We start from the raw sequence: 17413 nt of genomic DNA on the forward strand, positions 1-17413 counted from the left end.
TACAAACTTTTGAACAATAATAGATACAGAGGCAGAGCTGCCTCAAACTGATTGTCAAACTGCAGTGGGAAGACAAGGGAGGGTTGGGGGGCAGGAGGGAGGGGGGTAAGAGATCAACCGAAGGACTTGTATGCATGCATATAAGCATAACTAATGGACATAAGACACTGGGGGGTAAGGGAGGGCAGGGGATTGTCAAGGGCGGGGAGGGGGAAGGACACATATATAATACCCTTTGTAATACTTTTAGCAAAAAATAAAAATTTTTAAAAAAATCGCCCCCAGTGTGTCCAGTGGAAAGCAAACACCAAGAACTGCTGATGTGGAGGACCTATATCAACCTTCTTGCCCAATCGCCACATTTTACATATGAAGCCCAAAGTGAACACGTGGCTTTTTTTAAAATGTGTGTGTGTGTGTTGTTGTTTTTTTACCTGGCTTTTTAAATTTGAAAGAGCTGTCTAGATGCCAATCCAAAGCCAAAACCTGGATCTCCTGGTTCAAGACTCTTCCCTGTGTCCTGCTATAATTCATCATTGATGACTTGCCAGCCACCACCAAAGCCTATTCACCCAACTCCACCTTGACCACTTGTTTCTTAGGCCAGGAGAATGTTTAGACTTCTTAACTCAGCCTGAAATATGGAAGCTAAAACATCTTGCAATTGGGAAGAAGAGTGGACTTATGTGAGAGAAAGGAGGCCACTCGAGACAAAACACAACCAGAAATTTCAGAGAACAGTCATACCAAGGAACGGGGTCATTAGTCAGTAAAGACCTGACTTTACCCATACACCAACTCAGCGAGCTTCCAAATACGAGTAAGGTCCTTCAACCTTGAATGAAAGGTTGGCATGGCAAACAGTTATTGAATTCGAAGAATTGGGGTTGAAGTTGGGCCACAAATATTGACCATTTTCTTAAAAATATCTTATACCTACTCATAATTGGCCTTAGGTCATGTTTCGAGAACTGCACAAAGACTTCAAGAGATTTCCAAAATTGTAGCTTCTATAATTAGGACACTCTGCTGGGCTAAGTGGATCTCAGTGTATGGCTTTGGCCATAAAATCAGCTGCAGAATATCAAAGGAGTTTAGAGACATTTTCTATTGAAAAAAGAAAAACTTACAAAGAAACAGTAATTTCTGTCCCCAATTCTCTTCTTTTGTTGGTAAGAGAAGAAATGGGGTAGGAGGGAGTATCCCCAAACTGTGTTCACTGAACTTTCTTTCCATTGTAAATTTATGAGTGTTGCTTTTTAAAAGCTATTCATGACCACCCTGACTGGGTGGCTAAGTTAAAGCATCGTTTCATACACCAAAACTTTGTGGGTTCAATTCCTGGTCAGGGCACATACCTAGGTTGTGGGTTACTTCCCCAGACAGGATGAGTATAGGAGGCAACTGATCAATGTTTCTCTCTCACATCAATGTTTCTCTCTCTCTCTCTCTCTCTCTCTCTCTCTCTCTCTCTCTGTCAGTAAACATACTGTTGGGTGAGGATTAAAAATAAATAAGTAAAAAATAAAAAGCTATTCATGACTGTACAAAGTTAAAGTATCTAGATGGACTAGCCCGATCTTTTAATAGAGCATACTGAATTACTCGTATTCAAGATGGGGATACTGCATGTAGAATTTTCTAGGAAACTCTTGAAGCTCTGGTCTTTTGGGGTAATGTTACTAAGAAGATTCTTTTAATATACCACCTTGTTGTAAGGCATGTAAACTTAACAAGGTTGATTCTAGAGGTGGCCTGTGTAGAATCTGAGAGCTCATGAGAGTTTCAGATCATCTGGTGGTCTTCTGAAATTAAACCTATGAAGAAATTATGTAGGGAGACTCAACATTTCCACCAGCTTTCTCCTCAGACCATCTCATGAGCTCTTTGAGAGGCCTCGCTGATAGCAGAGTGTTGTTCTATGGGAGATGACGGATTTTAATTCACTGGTGCCCTGAATTACAGTCTGTTCTAGTCATTGTAACCATCCCTTGAAACACAGAAAGAAAGCAGTGCGCCATCTCACCATACTTTTTTGGCATTTTCATGTGAAATGTTAAAGTTATTTGGAGGAGTTCAACCAATGTGGGAAATATTTCTTAATAAAAAATCTTTTGTTTCCTGATTTTTAAAAGTTTAGGTCAAAGACTAGCAAACTCGTTCTGAAAGGGGCCAGAGAGCAAATATTTCAGGCTTTCTGAGCTATAGGATCTCAGTTGCAGCTGCTCACCTCTGCCATTGTAGTATGAGAGCAGCCATAGACAATACATAAAACTGGATGTGGCTGTGTTCTAATAAAACTTTATGTACAAAAACAGTCAGCAAGCAGGATTTGACTGGATGGGCATGGTTTGTGAACCTCTGGACTAGGTAAAGATATTCGGTGAGAATGGCCATTGTGTGATGAAATATACAGTCTATTTCTCCCAATTCCTGATAAAGGTTAATGGACAAGCATGGGATAAAGATAAGAAGTATCTGGATAAAAATATTTTGGGGTTTGAAAGTTCAGATCAAATCATAATAAAAAACAAGGATCTTTTCCCCAATCAGTATTTTGAATCCAAACTTGAAACTCTCCTCCTGTTAAAAAACAATGTTCCATCTCGTCATCATTCTACCCTAAGTTTCTGATTCCTAGTTGATAGAAATTTATTTTTTATTAGCTTTAGCCCTTCAGTAAAGGCATCATGTAAATCCAAGACAAAATCAAGATGATCATGACAAGGAGGGCCTGGGACTAAAGAAAGATAAGGGTTAACCTGTAGAAGGAGGTCAAGTTTCCATAGCAATAATGAAATAGCATTCACTTTGTGATTTTAACACAGGATTGATGCCTCTGTTATCAATACTAATTGTGATTTTAAGCTCATCTACACACATCAATATCTCATGATTATCCTTAGTGTTCAAAGCTCGCACATGGCATGTTAACAATTTGGTAAATTCTCCAAAAGTGTTTTCAAATATCTCTAGGTTCGAATTTAAACAATATGTCATCCAAAGAACACTTATTCCCCATCATCCACTTCATGCCAATTTACTGAAATTAGCAGCTTTGGCTTCATTGAGACCCATTTTTGTTAGTAAAACTGAAGAACACGACTGCAGCCAAGTTGGACAAATTCCACATTGAGAATGAGCGCTGGTGCCTCTGCAGCAGTTGAGTAATTAGTTAAAAGTTCACGAAAATCATGACAGACGTGGAAGAGCACGTGGTCCTGTGATTTCACATAGAACCAAGCACTCTGTCATCACTCAGATGTAAAATTAATAAAAACACAAGCATCCTCTTCCACAGAAGTTGAACTGCAAGTAAAGTCACATGTTCATTCTTTGGAACCTCCTTTCCATCCTCTCTTTCCACCCAATCTGGTGTGGGAATGTGCTGCTTATCTCAAAATGTCTAATTCTCTGTATTGTATTTTCTATTGTCAAACTCCAGTAAGTAGCTACTATCTGACAGTAGACATTTGGATGGGAGGGAGGGGAATACCGTTTCGATGTACTAAGAATGAAACATTAAATCATTATGAACAGGGAAGTCAACACAATTCATGTACTAATTAGCATCGCATATTAGCTGATTAAAAGCAAAACATTGCAGCTTGGAGCACTGGGGAAAAGATGACGATAGAGAAGATTATAGGATTAAGCAAGCCATTATTTCTCAGTAAGTGTTTAAAAAGCTTTGTGGGAGATGCTCCGAGGCTGGCTTTCTCTTTCTATTGAAACCCTGTGTATTTTCTCACCTGTGCCTGTTTACAGACAAGTATCCTGATTTCTGCTACCAAAGGATTTCCACAGAGCAATGAGGGCTGGGCAAAGGTTCCCTTTAATTCCAAATGACAAATACTATGGCAGGGAACTACGGTTCCCCACAGAAGTGCTCCCATGAGGGTCTCACAACACAAACCGATGCCAGCCCAAGTGTCCCCTACCGGAATTATGGAGACACAGGCTAAAATCCCATCTTGGGGCTGAAATGTGTCCCAGAGAGCAATGCTCACCAGCAACCACATCTTCCCCTGCCACAGTGTCATACTCCTCCCTCTGACACATTTCCTCATCCTATATAATAAAAGGCTAATGTGCTAAGTGTCCGGTTGTCCAGGTGGCCGTTCAACCAATCAAAGTGTAATATGCTAATGATATGCTAAGGCTGCTCAACCGCTTACTATGACATGCACTGTCTACCAGGGGGCAGGGGCTCTGACTGGTAGGTTAGCTAGCTGCTGGGGTCCGGTTGATCAGGACTGAGTGAGACCGGCCAGACATATCCTGGAGCCCTCCCATGGTCTCTTCCTGGCTGGCCAACCTCTCGCGTCCCTCCCCGGCCTGGATTGTGCACTGGTGGGGTCCCTCGGCCTGGCCTGCACCCTCTCGCAATCTGGGACCCCTCAGGGGATGTTGGAGAGCTGGTTTGGCCTGATCCTGAAGGCCAGGCAAAGGGACCCCACTGGTGCACGGATTTGTGCACCAGGCCTCTATTCTAAACATGATACGGAGGGTGGCTCTAGCTAGGAATTACCCAGCAACTGGACTTTCTTGATTCATCCAACATGTTTTCACTGGATGGCTGTTGTGTCCCAAGAGTGAGGCCATAACATTGTATCCATAGTTCATACTGAGTTCTTCAATTGGATGTTCTTCCCCAACTCATCCCTGACCATCTTCACTTTCCTGATCACAGTGTTCTTCCTTAACTGTGGGAGACACAGTACTTAAAGTTTCTTAACAATCCCCCACCCAAAAAATCTGACATATCTTTTCTAGGAAGAACTTCATTTCTCCCAAGAAATTCTCAAAGAGGCTTATGTCCTCCAGAGAATGAAAAGGTTTTGAAAACACATGTAGCAGTGTCTATCTTGCTTTTAAAGGAGATACCAGTTGTTTCTCCCCAAGCCCTTTCCAGTATTTGTGTGCAGAAAGCGTAAATTTCAAGAAGTCTTTCCTTTCAACTCTGACTCTAAGACTTTCTAAGACTTTTTAAGTTCATTTATGTTCATTGCAACAGATAGTTACAATGATCACACAGACCCTTAGGAAATAATCATTGTCTGGGGTAGTTACCCATATAGCCTACCAAGATTTGTGATTGATACCCTAGCTGGTTGACAGAATGTGGATTCCAGGGAATCAGGGTAAGTCATGGTCAAGGAATTGGTTTAACTAGACCGACATTCCCAGGAAATATTATGTGCTAAATGGGGCCAATGAAAGCACTTCTTCCTGGCTATTAAAGCTTATCTAGATGTTCCCCCATCCACTCCTTTAGATTCAGATGGAAGGTATATCAACCATCTGAACCCAAGGTTAAAAGCTAAATAAGGCAGCCCTCCACATGCTAAAGGCAAGGGGACAGTTTCATTTCTAAGCACCCAATTATCTCTAAGAGGTAAAGTGCCCAAACAACCATGTTGGTTTTAGAGAACGTAGCCTCCCCCAAGACTCAGTTCATCTCCGTTCAAGTTGGCTGCACCTTCCCTCCATCCTCCTCCTCCCCTCCTGGACTCTGGCTGGCTTTCCCAGTTTGAAAGCTCCTGCAGCATTTCTGGTAATCTACAATGCTTATCAACCAGCCTCCTTGGGGGCATATTGAATATCAGACAAAAACACTGCAGAATTGGACAAGCAATTATTTAGTTCTACAGTGATTCATAATGATGAGAGCAAGCCGATTTTCCCTCGCGGCACTCGGGGATGATGAGGATAAGCTGAGACGAGCTCACCAGTCGTGATTTGACTTCCAGCAGTCTGGGAACAGACTGTGCTCTGCGAGCTGCATGGTCCAAAGAATACAAAAAGAGACACAAGCCAGTGTGACCCTTATGCTGAGCTTAATTTGCCTTTTACAAAATCATGCTGTTCAAGATCTTCTCTCCAGTTGTTTTCTTCAAGGTGGCTCTTTGCCTGCTCTATCACTGAGCAAAGGAACTCCGTGGAGTTGAAGAAGAGTCAGACAATAATTAGAAGAAGCCTGTGACTGAGAACCTTAGGTGATAGCCATTCATCCAGAAGGCTCATATTGGCTGCTGTAGCATCTTAGTTGGGCCCTGTATATATAGGAGATTAGCTGAGCCTTCCATTTCAGACTTAACAATGCCCGGGAAGCATGGCGTCCAGCCACTGCCTGAAGAGGCCATGTCTGAGCCACATCCCTATGGCATGTGTAAACCATCTACCTTGTCACAGCCATCAAAGAAGGTCAGTTGGCCACCACGCCCTATGCTGAGTCTTCTAATCTTTCACTTTCCATTCTTTTTCCCTTAAAGCAATCATATGTGTCACACTAAGAGTTTAGCAGCACCTACCTCAATATTTTGGAGGACAGATGCAATGATATTTTTTTCATTTACATATTCATTCAACAAATAAGAACAGAGGCATTGAACACAGTACCAATGATGCAGCAATAAATAAAACAAAGAGCTTGTATTCTGGTTGGGGAGACAGATGATGAGCAAATAAAGTGTGATGAGATCTCATTTTGAAAGAGCTGAATTAATACAAGATAAGACTCATCATGAACTTGATATCTCAAGTCTATAGTCAACAGACCTGGTTGCAGAGAATAATCCAAGGAAAGTGTTCATATAGATTCTGAAAATGATACTTTTTCTTCTTTACTGGATTAATGATTTTGATTCGTGGATTTGCTGTGGCAGGTTTCTCCCTGGGTCATAAAATATTTCCCTTTGCAATGACTATGATGGCTACTGCCACTGTTTTTCTTATCATTCTTATTGCGGTAAATGTTGATGTATGCTGAGAATCGGAGGAATTCACCGCTCCCTAACTAGAAGAACCATACACATTGATGTACAGAATTGAGCACATTGAAATTTAGGCATTAGCAATGGAGAAACCAACAGTCAGCACCTGCCTATAATCTTAACTGTAACCTGGATATCTCTAGACCTTTGGACCTTTTTAAAGTTCCTTGAGCATTTTACTTGCAAAATAAACACTGATTTTTGAGAGTTAAAAAAGAGAGAGAGAGAGAGAGTGGTAAGAAAACCTGCTGGCAGCGACTTTAGAAAGTTTACAACGTCAGTTTGAGACCTCGTGGTTATTGGGTTAATCCCTCATCCTGCCCAAGAGAGGGAGACTTCGTTGGGGTTGGTAAAACTCTCCTTCCTCCCACGACTCTAGTTGGGACCCATCTCTGGCTGCCATTTCTCATTCAAAATAAGTTCTATCCCCGACAGAAGCCTGGAGTTGCTGGACCAGGAGAGGCTGAGGGCAGGAACCCCATGGACACGCTGCTTCTGCCTTTGCCTTCTGAACAGCAATCAAGGCTGCCTCCCCTCAAGTCAGCCACCAATGGAGCCGCCCTCCTTCTCCTCAACTCTGATTCAGAGAAAGAGAGAAACAGCCAATTAACCAAGAAGTTTCTCTGTGAGGGCTCTGAAAAAGGAATTCTTCTGACCACGAGTCCTCATATCACACTACTATTATTAGCCATCATCCTTGAGAATTTTCCATCATGAAGAGCAAACACCATAAACAGAATGAAAGAAGCATTATCTGTATCTAAGCATACCTCCTAAGGGTCTGCACTGTACTAATTTTGCACCAACAGTGGCTCACTCACTAACTTTTCAATTGATTATTATGCTATGGGGTGAGTTATTCTAAACAGGCATAAACTTAGATCACTTCATAACAAGGATATACTAGTATATTGCTTTGTTTCGTTTTAGACAATTTTGTTCTCTAAAAAGGCTAGCGGGGAAAGCCAGTTTTAAAACCCTTGGAAGCTTTTATCCATTTGGAAGTAACTTTATGTTTCAGACTCACTTTGTGACTTGAGTTGCTTCAAAAATATTTTAACCTCAAATGCCCCGTGTGTTTCAAACTGGAAAGCTCAGTGTGTCCATCAATCCCTTCCACAAAAGATATATTCTGTAATCTTATGTGCATAAGCTAACCCCCCAAAACAGGGTTGTTAAAGAAAATATAGGTTACTCAATTAAATTTGAATTTCAGTTAAACAAAAAATCTTAACTTTTAGTATAAGACTGTTTCAAAAATTGCACGGGGGATGCTTATACTAAAAAAGTATTCATTGTTTATCTGGGCTGTGTTTTTATTTGCTAAATCTGTCAATCCTATCCCAAAGAAAAGGTCTGAATCAATCACAGTCCCCTTCATCACTCACCACATTCACCACCTTCATTCCATTCCTGATTGAAGCCCAGTCTTCAAAAATAAATGGGAAGCCAGGTCCTGTGGTTCAGTGGTTGAGTGTCAACCTATGAACATGGAAGTCATGGTTCAATTCCTGGTCAGGGCACATGCCTGGGTTGCGGCCTCCAGTAGGGGGCATGCAAGAGGCAGCCGATCAATGGTTCTCTCTCATCATTGATGTTTCTATCTCTCCCTTCCTCTCTAAAATCAATAAAAAAAATTTTTAAGTAAATGGGAATACCGATAAATCTTGAGAAAAAATTGTAAATCACTTGGTATTGAAGAGGATTGAAAAATACAGTTGCCACTGGCTGGGAAAACAAGGAATTAGGCAACTTGTGTAAAATCTGTATGTGCATACTAAACAATAAACATGCTCACTTTCAAAGACTTGTGCCATAATTAATGTGTATAAACCTTGCACAATTGAAACCTATAATTTTTTTTTGGACTGCTTACGCCATAGAAGGTAATTCTTAAATTTCCAAATTTTTCTTTTTTTCTAAATATACTTTTATTGATTTCAGAGAGGAAGGGAGACGGAGAGAGAGATAAATCAATGATGAGAGAGAATCACTGATTGGCTGCCTCCTGCACGCCCCCCACTGGGGATGGAGCCCGCAACCAGGGCATGTGCCCTTGGCCAGAATCAAACCCAGAACGCTTCAGTCTGCAGGCTGATGCTCTATCCACCGAGCCAAACCAGCTAGGGCAATTTCCAAATTCTTAATAGCTACTGGGACCAGGTTCACATTTTATTTTGATATTTTGATTAACTTGCTTAATCTCATCTAATCTATTTTCTCTCTCTCCCTCTAGTTACCTGAACAAAAATAAATATCTGTCAGTTATTGACAAAGATGCATTTGGAGGAGCATACAGTGGACCGACTCTGCTGTGAGTAAGACGAACAAAAGAATATATCAGTCTATTTTTTCTTTTCTTTTTCTGGACAAGAGGTAGGCATTAGGAGGAGCAGCTGTTTGTGGGGAGGGAATGTTGTTGGCGTGGACAAAGACTTCTGCTAGTACTTTTCTGCCCAGCTGTATAGGCTATTGTTGGGAAGAAAGCCCTTGTTCTTTGAGACTCAAAGGCCCCACACTCCACCGTGCCATCCTGATGCCTGACCAGGCAGCCACTTTGATGTGGACATGCCTGGAGGCCCTCTCATAGGGAAAAGCAGACATTTTGAACAGCTGCTTTTTGCAAAATTCTGAGACACGATGTCTGCAAATAGGTGGAAAGCACTCTAGTTTGCACAAAATCTTAGGTGCACAATGCCTGACACAAAGATGGAAGAGTATAGGTCAGTGATGGCGAACCTATGACACGCGTGTCAGAGGTGACATGCGAACTCATTTTTGTGGTTGATTTTTCTTTGTTAAATGGCATTTAAATATATAAAATAAATATCAAAAATATAAGTCTTTGTTTTACGATGGTTGCAAATATCAAAAAATTTCTATATGTGACACGGCACCAGAGTTAAGTTAGGGTTTTTCAAAATGCTGACACGCCGAGCTCAAAAGGTTCGCCATCACTGGTATAGGTGATAGTTGTATTCATATCTGGAAAAACTTATTGTTGGGAGAGATGGGATGTGAACACCATGGAGAAACATCATGGAAAAAGTACCTATTTGTGCATTTCCTCTGATGTACACCTCCATGGCCAACATTGATCAAGTTCTGTCAATTCCATCTCCCTGCGGCCTATCCATCAGTGCCGTCTTTTCACCTCCTTGGTTTGGCCTTACTTTAGAAACTCATTGAGCATCTAGTCAAGTGCTTGCCAATGGAGCACAGTACCTCAGGAGAAGCACCAATCAATCCAGTAGAGATAAAAGGATATAGTAGAGGCTCTATGTATATTTATGCTTTTAAAAATAACAACAAATTAAGTGTTACTAATATTTTATATACAGACTAGAGGCCCAGTGCACAAAATTCATGCACGGGTGGGGGGGGGGGCCCTCAGCCTGGCCTGCGCCCTCTTACAATCCGGGACCCCTCAGGGGATGTCGGGCCTAAACCAGCAGTCAGAAATCCCTCTCGCAATCCAGGATGCTGCATGCACCAGTTACCATACTTTTCATACAGGTGAAAGGCATCTTGCCGTCTACTTTTTTTGCCCTAATTATAAAAAGTAGTACATAACATGATCCTTCTGAGGCAGTAGTACCAGTACCATTTTCCCCATCTTATGGGTGGAAAAATTGAAGCAGAGAGAAAAGTAATTGGCTTTGTCACACAGTTATAAGTGTCAGAATCAGGGCTGACCACAAAATGTGCAAGCCAGAGTCCATGCATGTCATCACTGCATCATCCTGTTTTTTCAGAGTCCATGCATGTCATCACTGCATCATCCTGTTTTTTCAGTGTTAGAGTAGCCTTGCCAGGTTTTAATTTTTAAATCTAAGAGACTGTTCCCAATATATAGGGTAGGGTCCCTAGGCCTGGCTGGTGATCAGGACCATCTGTGAGGCAACCGACAGGAGGGGCAATTGGGGAGCCCCCACTGGCACCCGCCTTGGCCGGCAGCCTCCCACCCCTGCCTCCAGTCACCTCCCTCTCGGGGGGGCAGTGTGAGTCATAGCAACCGATCATTCCACCAGTTGTTCCGCCATTCGGTCGATTTGCATATTAGGGTTTTATTATTTAGGATGACCACTATCCCTCAAGTGTCAGGTAGGGAATGGAGGCATCCAAGAAAACAGTGAGTGATCCACAGTGTTAAAGACTTATCCTCACTCTCACTTTTAACAATTCTACTTCACTTTTAGATTAAATGCACCCACTTACTTGGATTTATGGCCTTATTCTCTTAATGCATAGGTTCCATGAAAGAGGGCAGAGTGACCCTGAAAATCTGTATTATGTGGAGATTCATTGTAAAGTCATGACAAATACTTTAAAAAGTTTTATGCATTCTTCTTTTTATAAAAAGACAAGTGAAAAAATGTGTTGACCTTTTCTGTGATTTTTTTTAACCTGAGAGCTACATATTTTTTAATCTTCACCACAGAATATGTTTTTATTGATTTTTAGAGAGAGAGAGAGAGAGAGAGAGAGAGAGAAAGTGACTAAAACCCACGACCTACGTATATGCCCTGACCAGGAATCTAACCTGCAGACTCTTTTGATGTACAGGATGACACTCCAACCAACTGAGCTACCTGGCCAGAGCCTAAAAGGTATTTTTGAAAGATATCTTTAACCACTCCTTCAAGATAAAGGTGATATTTCACCAATGAATGAGAAAGGTTGCTGCTTTTCTAAAGAAATTTGTGATTTGGAAAGAGCCTGTAGAATAGGTATTTGAAAACATTTCCACGTTATATGATTTTCCTGGTGAAAATGATGAATGTCACTTATAAAAATTCTGTTTTGTTAAAATCAGACAGTGAAGATTAACCTGCCTTTAAATCTTCCCATGAAAACAAAGTTGTTCAAACTGGACAGTGAAGTAGTTGACTTACATTCCAGTACAAGCTTCTGACCTTATCAAAGACTCGTAGCAATAGCCAAAGGGCACCACACCTTCAGCAGTGCTGGTCTAGCTGATAAAAGCCTCCAAATCTCCCCTACCCTTCCCTCTTGGTTCCACCAAGTAGGGGAATAGGGAGGAATTCAGAAGCAGTGATCAACACAGGAGAGAAACAAATGTAATTCCCAGGATGACCAAAAAGACAGGGCCTGGGAATCTTGAGACTCAGGCGTCCATATCAGAGCTGGAGAATGGAGGACGCCAAAAGAAAGTTCTAGAAATAAAAAGGGATTGGTAGATTATCTGACAAGACTGACTGTATGAAAACCTGGTTTGAGAGGTGTTTTACACAACTTTAGAGCACGTGGCAAGACTAAGCAAGAGGTCCACTCAAACCAAGATACGTTAATAAAAAAAGAGAGGCAGACATCTCATGAAGAAACAAAAAAGTTACATAAAAAGGAAATTAAATTACAATATGCAGAGTTGTAATAACTAAAATACTGAATATGGGTTTATCCAAATATGTCCTCAGTCTATTTCAGGGGAGTAGAGGGGATGTCAGGTAGGTGTGTGTGTAGGGTGAAGAGAGCAAAACTCCCATCTTCATGGTAGAGAGTCAGTAGGTGAATCAAAAGCCAATACATGGAGAAATATTTCCAATTATGGAAAAAAAATCATAAGTTAAGAGTGGTTGCTTCTTCAAAAAGCAGAATGCAGGGCCCTAACCGGTTTGGCTCAGTGGATAGAGCATCGGCCTACGGACTGAAGGGTCCCAGGTTCAATTCCGGTCAAGGGCATGTACCTTGTTTGCAGGCACATCCCCAGTAGGAGGTGTGCAGGAGGTAGCTGATCGCTGTCTCATCGATGTTTCTAACTCTCTATCCCTCTCCCTTCCTCTCTGTAAAAAATCAATAAAATATATATATTTTTTAAAAAGCAGAATAAAAAAAAAAGCAGAATGCAGGGAGGGGCAGCACAAGGGCTTGCCGTGGGGGTTATCAAGTTTCCAGTGTAATTTGCTTTTTTTAAAAATAGGTCCAGTCCTGGCCAGTTGGCTCAGTTTTTTGGAGCATCACCCTGGACACCAAAAGGTTGCAGGTTCGATTCCCAATCAGGGTACATACGTAGGTTGCGGGTTTGATCCTTGCACATATGGGAGGCAACCAATTGATATTTATCTATCTATCTATCTATCTATCTATCTATCTACCTACCTATCTATCTACCTCTCCCTTCCTCTCTCCCTACAAATCAATAAACATATCTTCAGGTGAGGATAAAAATAAAAAGTGGGCCCATGCGTAATTTTAATAAAAATTAAATTAAGAAAAAATAAGCCACCAGTATAGGAAGAGAGGGACAATGGGGGTGGCAGCATCTGAGAGGCCAGTAGAAGGAAAGGTAGAAAAGAACAAAGATAAGCCCAGTCTCATTCTTCAAATTCCAAGCACAGTTTTCTTAAAATTCATTTAACTAAGTATGCACTAAAGTGACATCACTAATTCTTGTGTTGAACTTTTGTCAAAATCTTCATTACTTTATTTTCCACATACTTCCTCCTCGAGACTAGACTTTAAGATCCTAGAGGAAATGGACTCTCATATACTTTTTGTAACCCCCCTACTTCAAAAGAGAAGAAAGGAAGTACTCGATAAATATTTGATAAATTGTAACTGAAAATCAAACAGCCATGACTAAGATGGGATTTGATGTAAAAGCCAAACTTGGAAAAGCTTAAACTTCATCTAGAAAGAGAACGGAATGGCATAGGTATGTCTGCCTCCTAAAGGTAATTATGACAGAATACAGTCATCTCTAAAGTTGGCAAAAACAAAAGTGCCCACTTAGTTTACCACCTTTTGCCAAAGTTATTTCTCGGAAAAGAATCCAATTTTAAATAGATGCCACAGCTAAAGTAAGATCTATTCTCCAACCTTTGCTATTTTTTTTTTTAAAAAAAACCTTCTTAATTTTATTTAATAACATTCTTACTTATTGATTTTTAATCAAGATATGCAATCTCATTTTCTATTTTTATACTTTCTATTTTTTACTATCTTCTTTTCTTTTAATCTTATTTTGAAAGCGTTCTTGGTGTTTATAATCCCAAAGGAAAGAACACCCTGAAATGCAATGCCTTCTATAATAACCAGGGTTCTCTAAGGTCTAAATTATATAACCCACACTAATAAGATTAACTTACTGTTAAAAATGACTATACTATTACAGTCCCCCTTACTATTATAAGTATCTCCTAAGAAGGGGAAATCCCTTATAATATCCTTGAGTTTGCATTACATGTATCAATAAAAAATAAACTTCAAAATTAACCATTGTTCTTTGTGCTGGTCAAACTAATCATTTGAAAATCTAAGGGTCATGGCTCTGCCACCTTGGTGTACAGAAAAAATAAGCCTTTTTATGTTTTTCTTTCTGACTCAATGATCGTCACAAGATCATACTGTTAGATGGCTGAAGAAGTGTGGCAGGGTTCTTTTGGGCATTCCTAAAGTGCACAGGAGTGTTGAATACATGACTTTCTAGGTTGCTCATTTTTTATTGAGGTACAACTTATATACAATAACATGCACATTTCTCAAATGTGAAATTTGATGAGTTTTAGCAAAACTATGCCACTCTATCCCAGTCAAGGCTTAAAATATTTTCTTCACCCAGAAAGTTCCCTCATGCCCCACCATCCCATAGACACCTCCCTACACAGCTTATTATTTTTCTAGTGTAAAAATCTAAGAGTAAAATTGTTAGGTCACAGGATAAATGTATATTTAACTTTATAGGAAATACTGCAAAACTTGCCCAGAATGGTTGTCCCATTTTCTGTGCTCACCAGTGAGGTCTGAGAGTTGCAGGTTGGCAAACCCATTGCACTATCAATCTTTTTTATTCTAGCCATTTAATGGATATAAAGTGGTATCTCATTGTGGTTGTACTTTGTGTTTCCCTGATTATTAATGATGTTGAGCATTTCCCATATTATTAGCCATTTGTATATTTTCTTTTCTGAAATGTCTGTCAAATATTTTAACCATTTTTAAAATTGTGTTGTTTTGTCTTTTTATTATTGTGATCCTGGGTAAAATTTTTGGCCTAAATAAAATCAGTTTTAGGCATAACTACTAGCTCTCCCCCATCCTCTCTCCCTTTTCTCTTCCCTTTCTAAGAAGAAATGGCTAATCTGAAAAAAAACCTGTGCAAGATGTGCATTTACTCACTTGTTCTACAGGCATTTTACTGAGCACCTACTGAATGCCAGGAAAGTTAGAAGGGTAAGACACAACCTCTGCTTTTAAAGAGGTTACAATCAAATTCAGGAGAAAAGGGAATAAGTAACTGTGCTGTGAATTTAATGTAAAAAGAGCCATAAGAGATATTAGAGAATCAAGATTATCATTTCTGGTTAGGGTAACCAGTAAAGGCCTCATTTAGGGAGCTGATGTTTGAGATGGTCTTCAGATGAGGGGTAGAGTGACAACAGAGATAGGATTATAAGAGAAAGAACAAAAAATAAGTCTAAGGAAAACATAGGATGTGTTCAAAAAAACAAAAAAGAGAGACTACAAAAGAAAAACTGGCAGTTCCAAAATAGTCACAGGGCTGTACAGCATAGGGAATATAGTCAATAATATTGTAATACCTACGTATGATGTCAGGTGGTATTAGACTTATCGGGAGAATCACTTCATAAGTTATATTAATATCTAACCACTAGGCTGTACACCTGAAATGAATATAATATAAACTGTAATTGAGAAAAAAAGAAAAGGAAAACATAATTTGGGCTGAAGAATAGTGTCTAAAAGTATGTTGTGCTGAAATCGTATTGTGAGGAATATGACCTGGCTCAGCAGGTGGGCTGACCCACTGAAGGGTTACCATGGAAATATTAGTTACGGTTGCATAACATGTGACAGTGTGTGGCTCTCTTCAACTCACCCCCATGCTTTCTTTCCTTCGCCTCTGCGCTCCCTCAGCCCTGACTCTATTAGTCCTGTCCCAGCCACTGTCTCGGGACTGCTCTGGGCCTCCCGGCTATTTAGCAGGCACTGGACCTCCCTCAGGGGACGGGAAATCGAAATTGAGCCGGAAGACCTAATACCTGGAATTCCTTGTCTTCCTTTCTGTGTTTGCTGAGCGGAGCCTTCAGAGCAGCTCTCTTGGAGGGAAGGGAACCTCCGAGGGGTGGAAACCAGAGGAGGTTTGTCTGCAAGACTGCTCTGCTCATGGACTGTGAAATGAATTACAAAGATAAACAGACTTGGGCAGTGCCCCTTTGGGCACCAGCCAGACTCATGCCAAGGGGCTGAGTTGCCGAGGAGGCAACCGAAGCAGGTTGCCCTTCCTCAGTCACACGTCTTCAGAGACCCAGCAAAGGAGAGGGCCTGAGACCATTTTGTGGAGTCTCCGAGAGCTTCGAGGGAGGTCACAGAAGAATTTGAAGAGAAAGAACAGACAATTCCCTTTCCAGAATTGTCTGCATGCTGGCTTCTTGCTGGGAACCAGAAGATGGTCAGTCTAGCCCTAGGAATCTTCAGACCAGAGAAGTTGGGTCGACAACTCAAGTTAATTGATCAGTAACATCTTTTACTTCCATAGCCACCAATATGAGAAAAACAGTAAGGTTGTTTTTTATAACTACTGAGAAATTTGCATAGCATTTCCCAACGAGGGGGCTGGCTCTTGGTGGGAGAGATAATGGAGCCATTGCAAAGATCCTCAAAGTCATACAAACCTTTGCAGTTCTTCAATTGACTAAAAGTACAACTAGTATCATCCTCAAAAGTTTTCTACTTTCAAAAATAGAAGTTCCGCAGAGCACTGGCCTTCTTTTTATCTCTATCTCCATTCACTTCCTTGGTGATCTCATCCATTTGACTGCATAATGCTTATGCTACCCAAATAGAAATCTCCAATTCAGACAACTCTCCCACATTCCAGTCTTTATGATACACTGTCTACTTGACAATGCCATTTGGATGTCTAATAGGCATCTCAAATTTGATCTGTCTAAAACTGAATCCCTGATCATTCCTTCCAAACCCACCTTGCCTGCAGCCTTCCCCATCTCAGGAAATGACAACTCCACCCTTTTAGTTGCAGACCTGAAATCCTGGAGTCATTCTTAACTCCTCTCTTTCTCTCATACCCTATATCTAAGCCATCAGAAAATCCCATTGGCTCTATCTTTTAAAGTTATACAAACGCCAACCATTTTCAGCATCTCCACTGCTATCACTCTTGTCTAAGGCATCATCCACTCTATTGTTGGTATCCTTGTTTCCACTCTTTCTCCTCTTTGGTTTACTTTCAAAGCAATAACCAGATAGATCCTTTTAAAATTAGTTAGTTTATGCCATTCCTTTGAAGGCTTATGATCTCACTCTGATGAAAGGACAAAGTACTTTTGATGGCCTACAAGACACACATGATATGGCCCCCCATTATCTGACTTCTTCTCACACATTTCCTAAACTCCTCAAACCCCCTCCCCCACGACCACTGTCTCAGCTCCAGCCACCCTGGCCTCCTTGCATGCTCAAACACACCAAGGTGCACTCTCACCTCAGGGCCTTTGCACTGGGCTGGTGTCTCTGCTTGCAATGCTCTTTCCCCATATATCAGCATTGGCTCTCTTGCTCACCTCCTTCAGACCTTTTGCTTAAAGTATCTCCCCCAATGAGGCCCTTCCCTTGACAGCCTCCATCATCTTTAT

At 40.9% G+C, this 17413-nt stretch overlaps 1 protein-coding gene across 1 annotated transcript in view; it reads left to right on the plus strand.

The window, feature by feature from the left end:
- Positions 1–17413, plus strand: part of TSHR (thyroid stimulating hormone receptor) — a 100185-nt gene that overhangs the window by 71967 nt on the left and 10805 nt on the right. Inside the window, exon 8 of the mRNA XM_006086971.3 lies at positions 9013–9090. Coding sequence (XP_006087033.1) covers positions 9013–9090 — 78 coding nt within the window. The remainder of the gene's footprint in view (positions 1–9012; positions 9091–17413) is intronic.

The sequence above is a fragment of the Myotis lucifugus genome, unplaced genomic scaffold (genome assembly GCF_000147115.1).
Source record: "Myotis lucifugus unplaced genomic scaffold, Myoluc2.0 scaffold_34, whole genome shotgun sequence".
NCBI lineage: Eukaryota > Metazoa > Chordata > Mammalia > Chiroptera > Vespertilionidae > Myotis > Myotis lucifugus.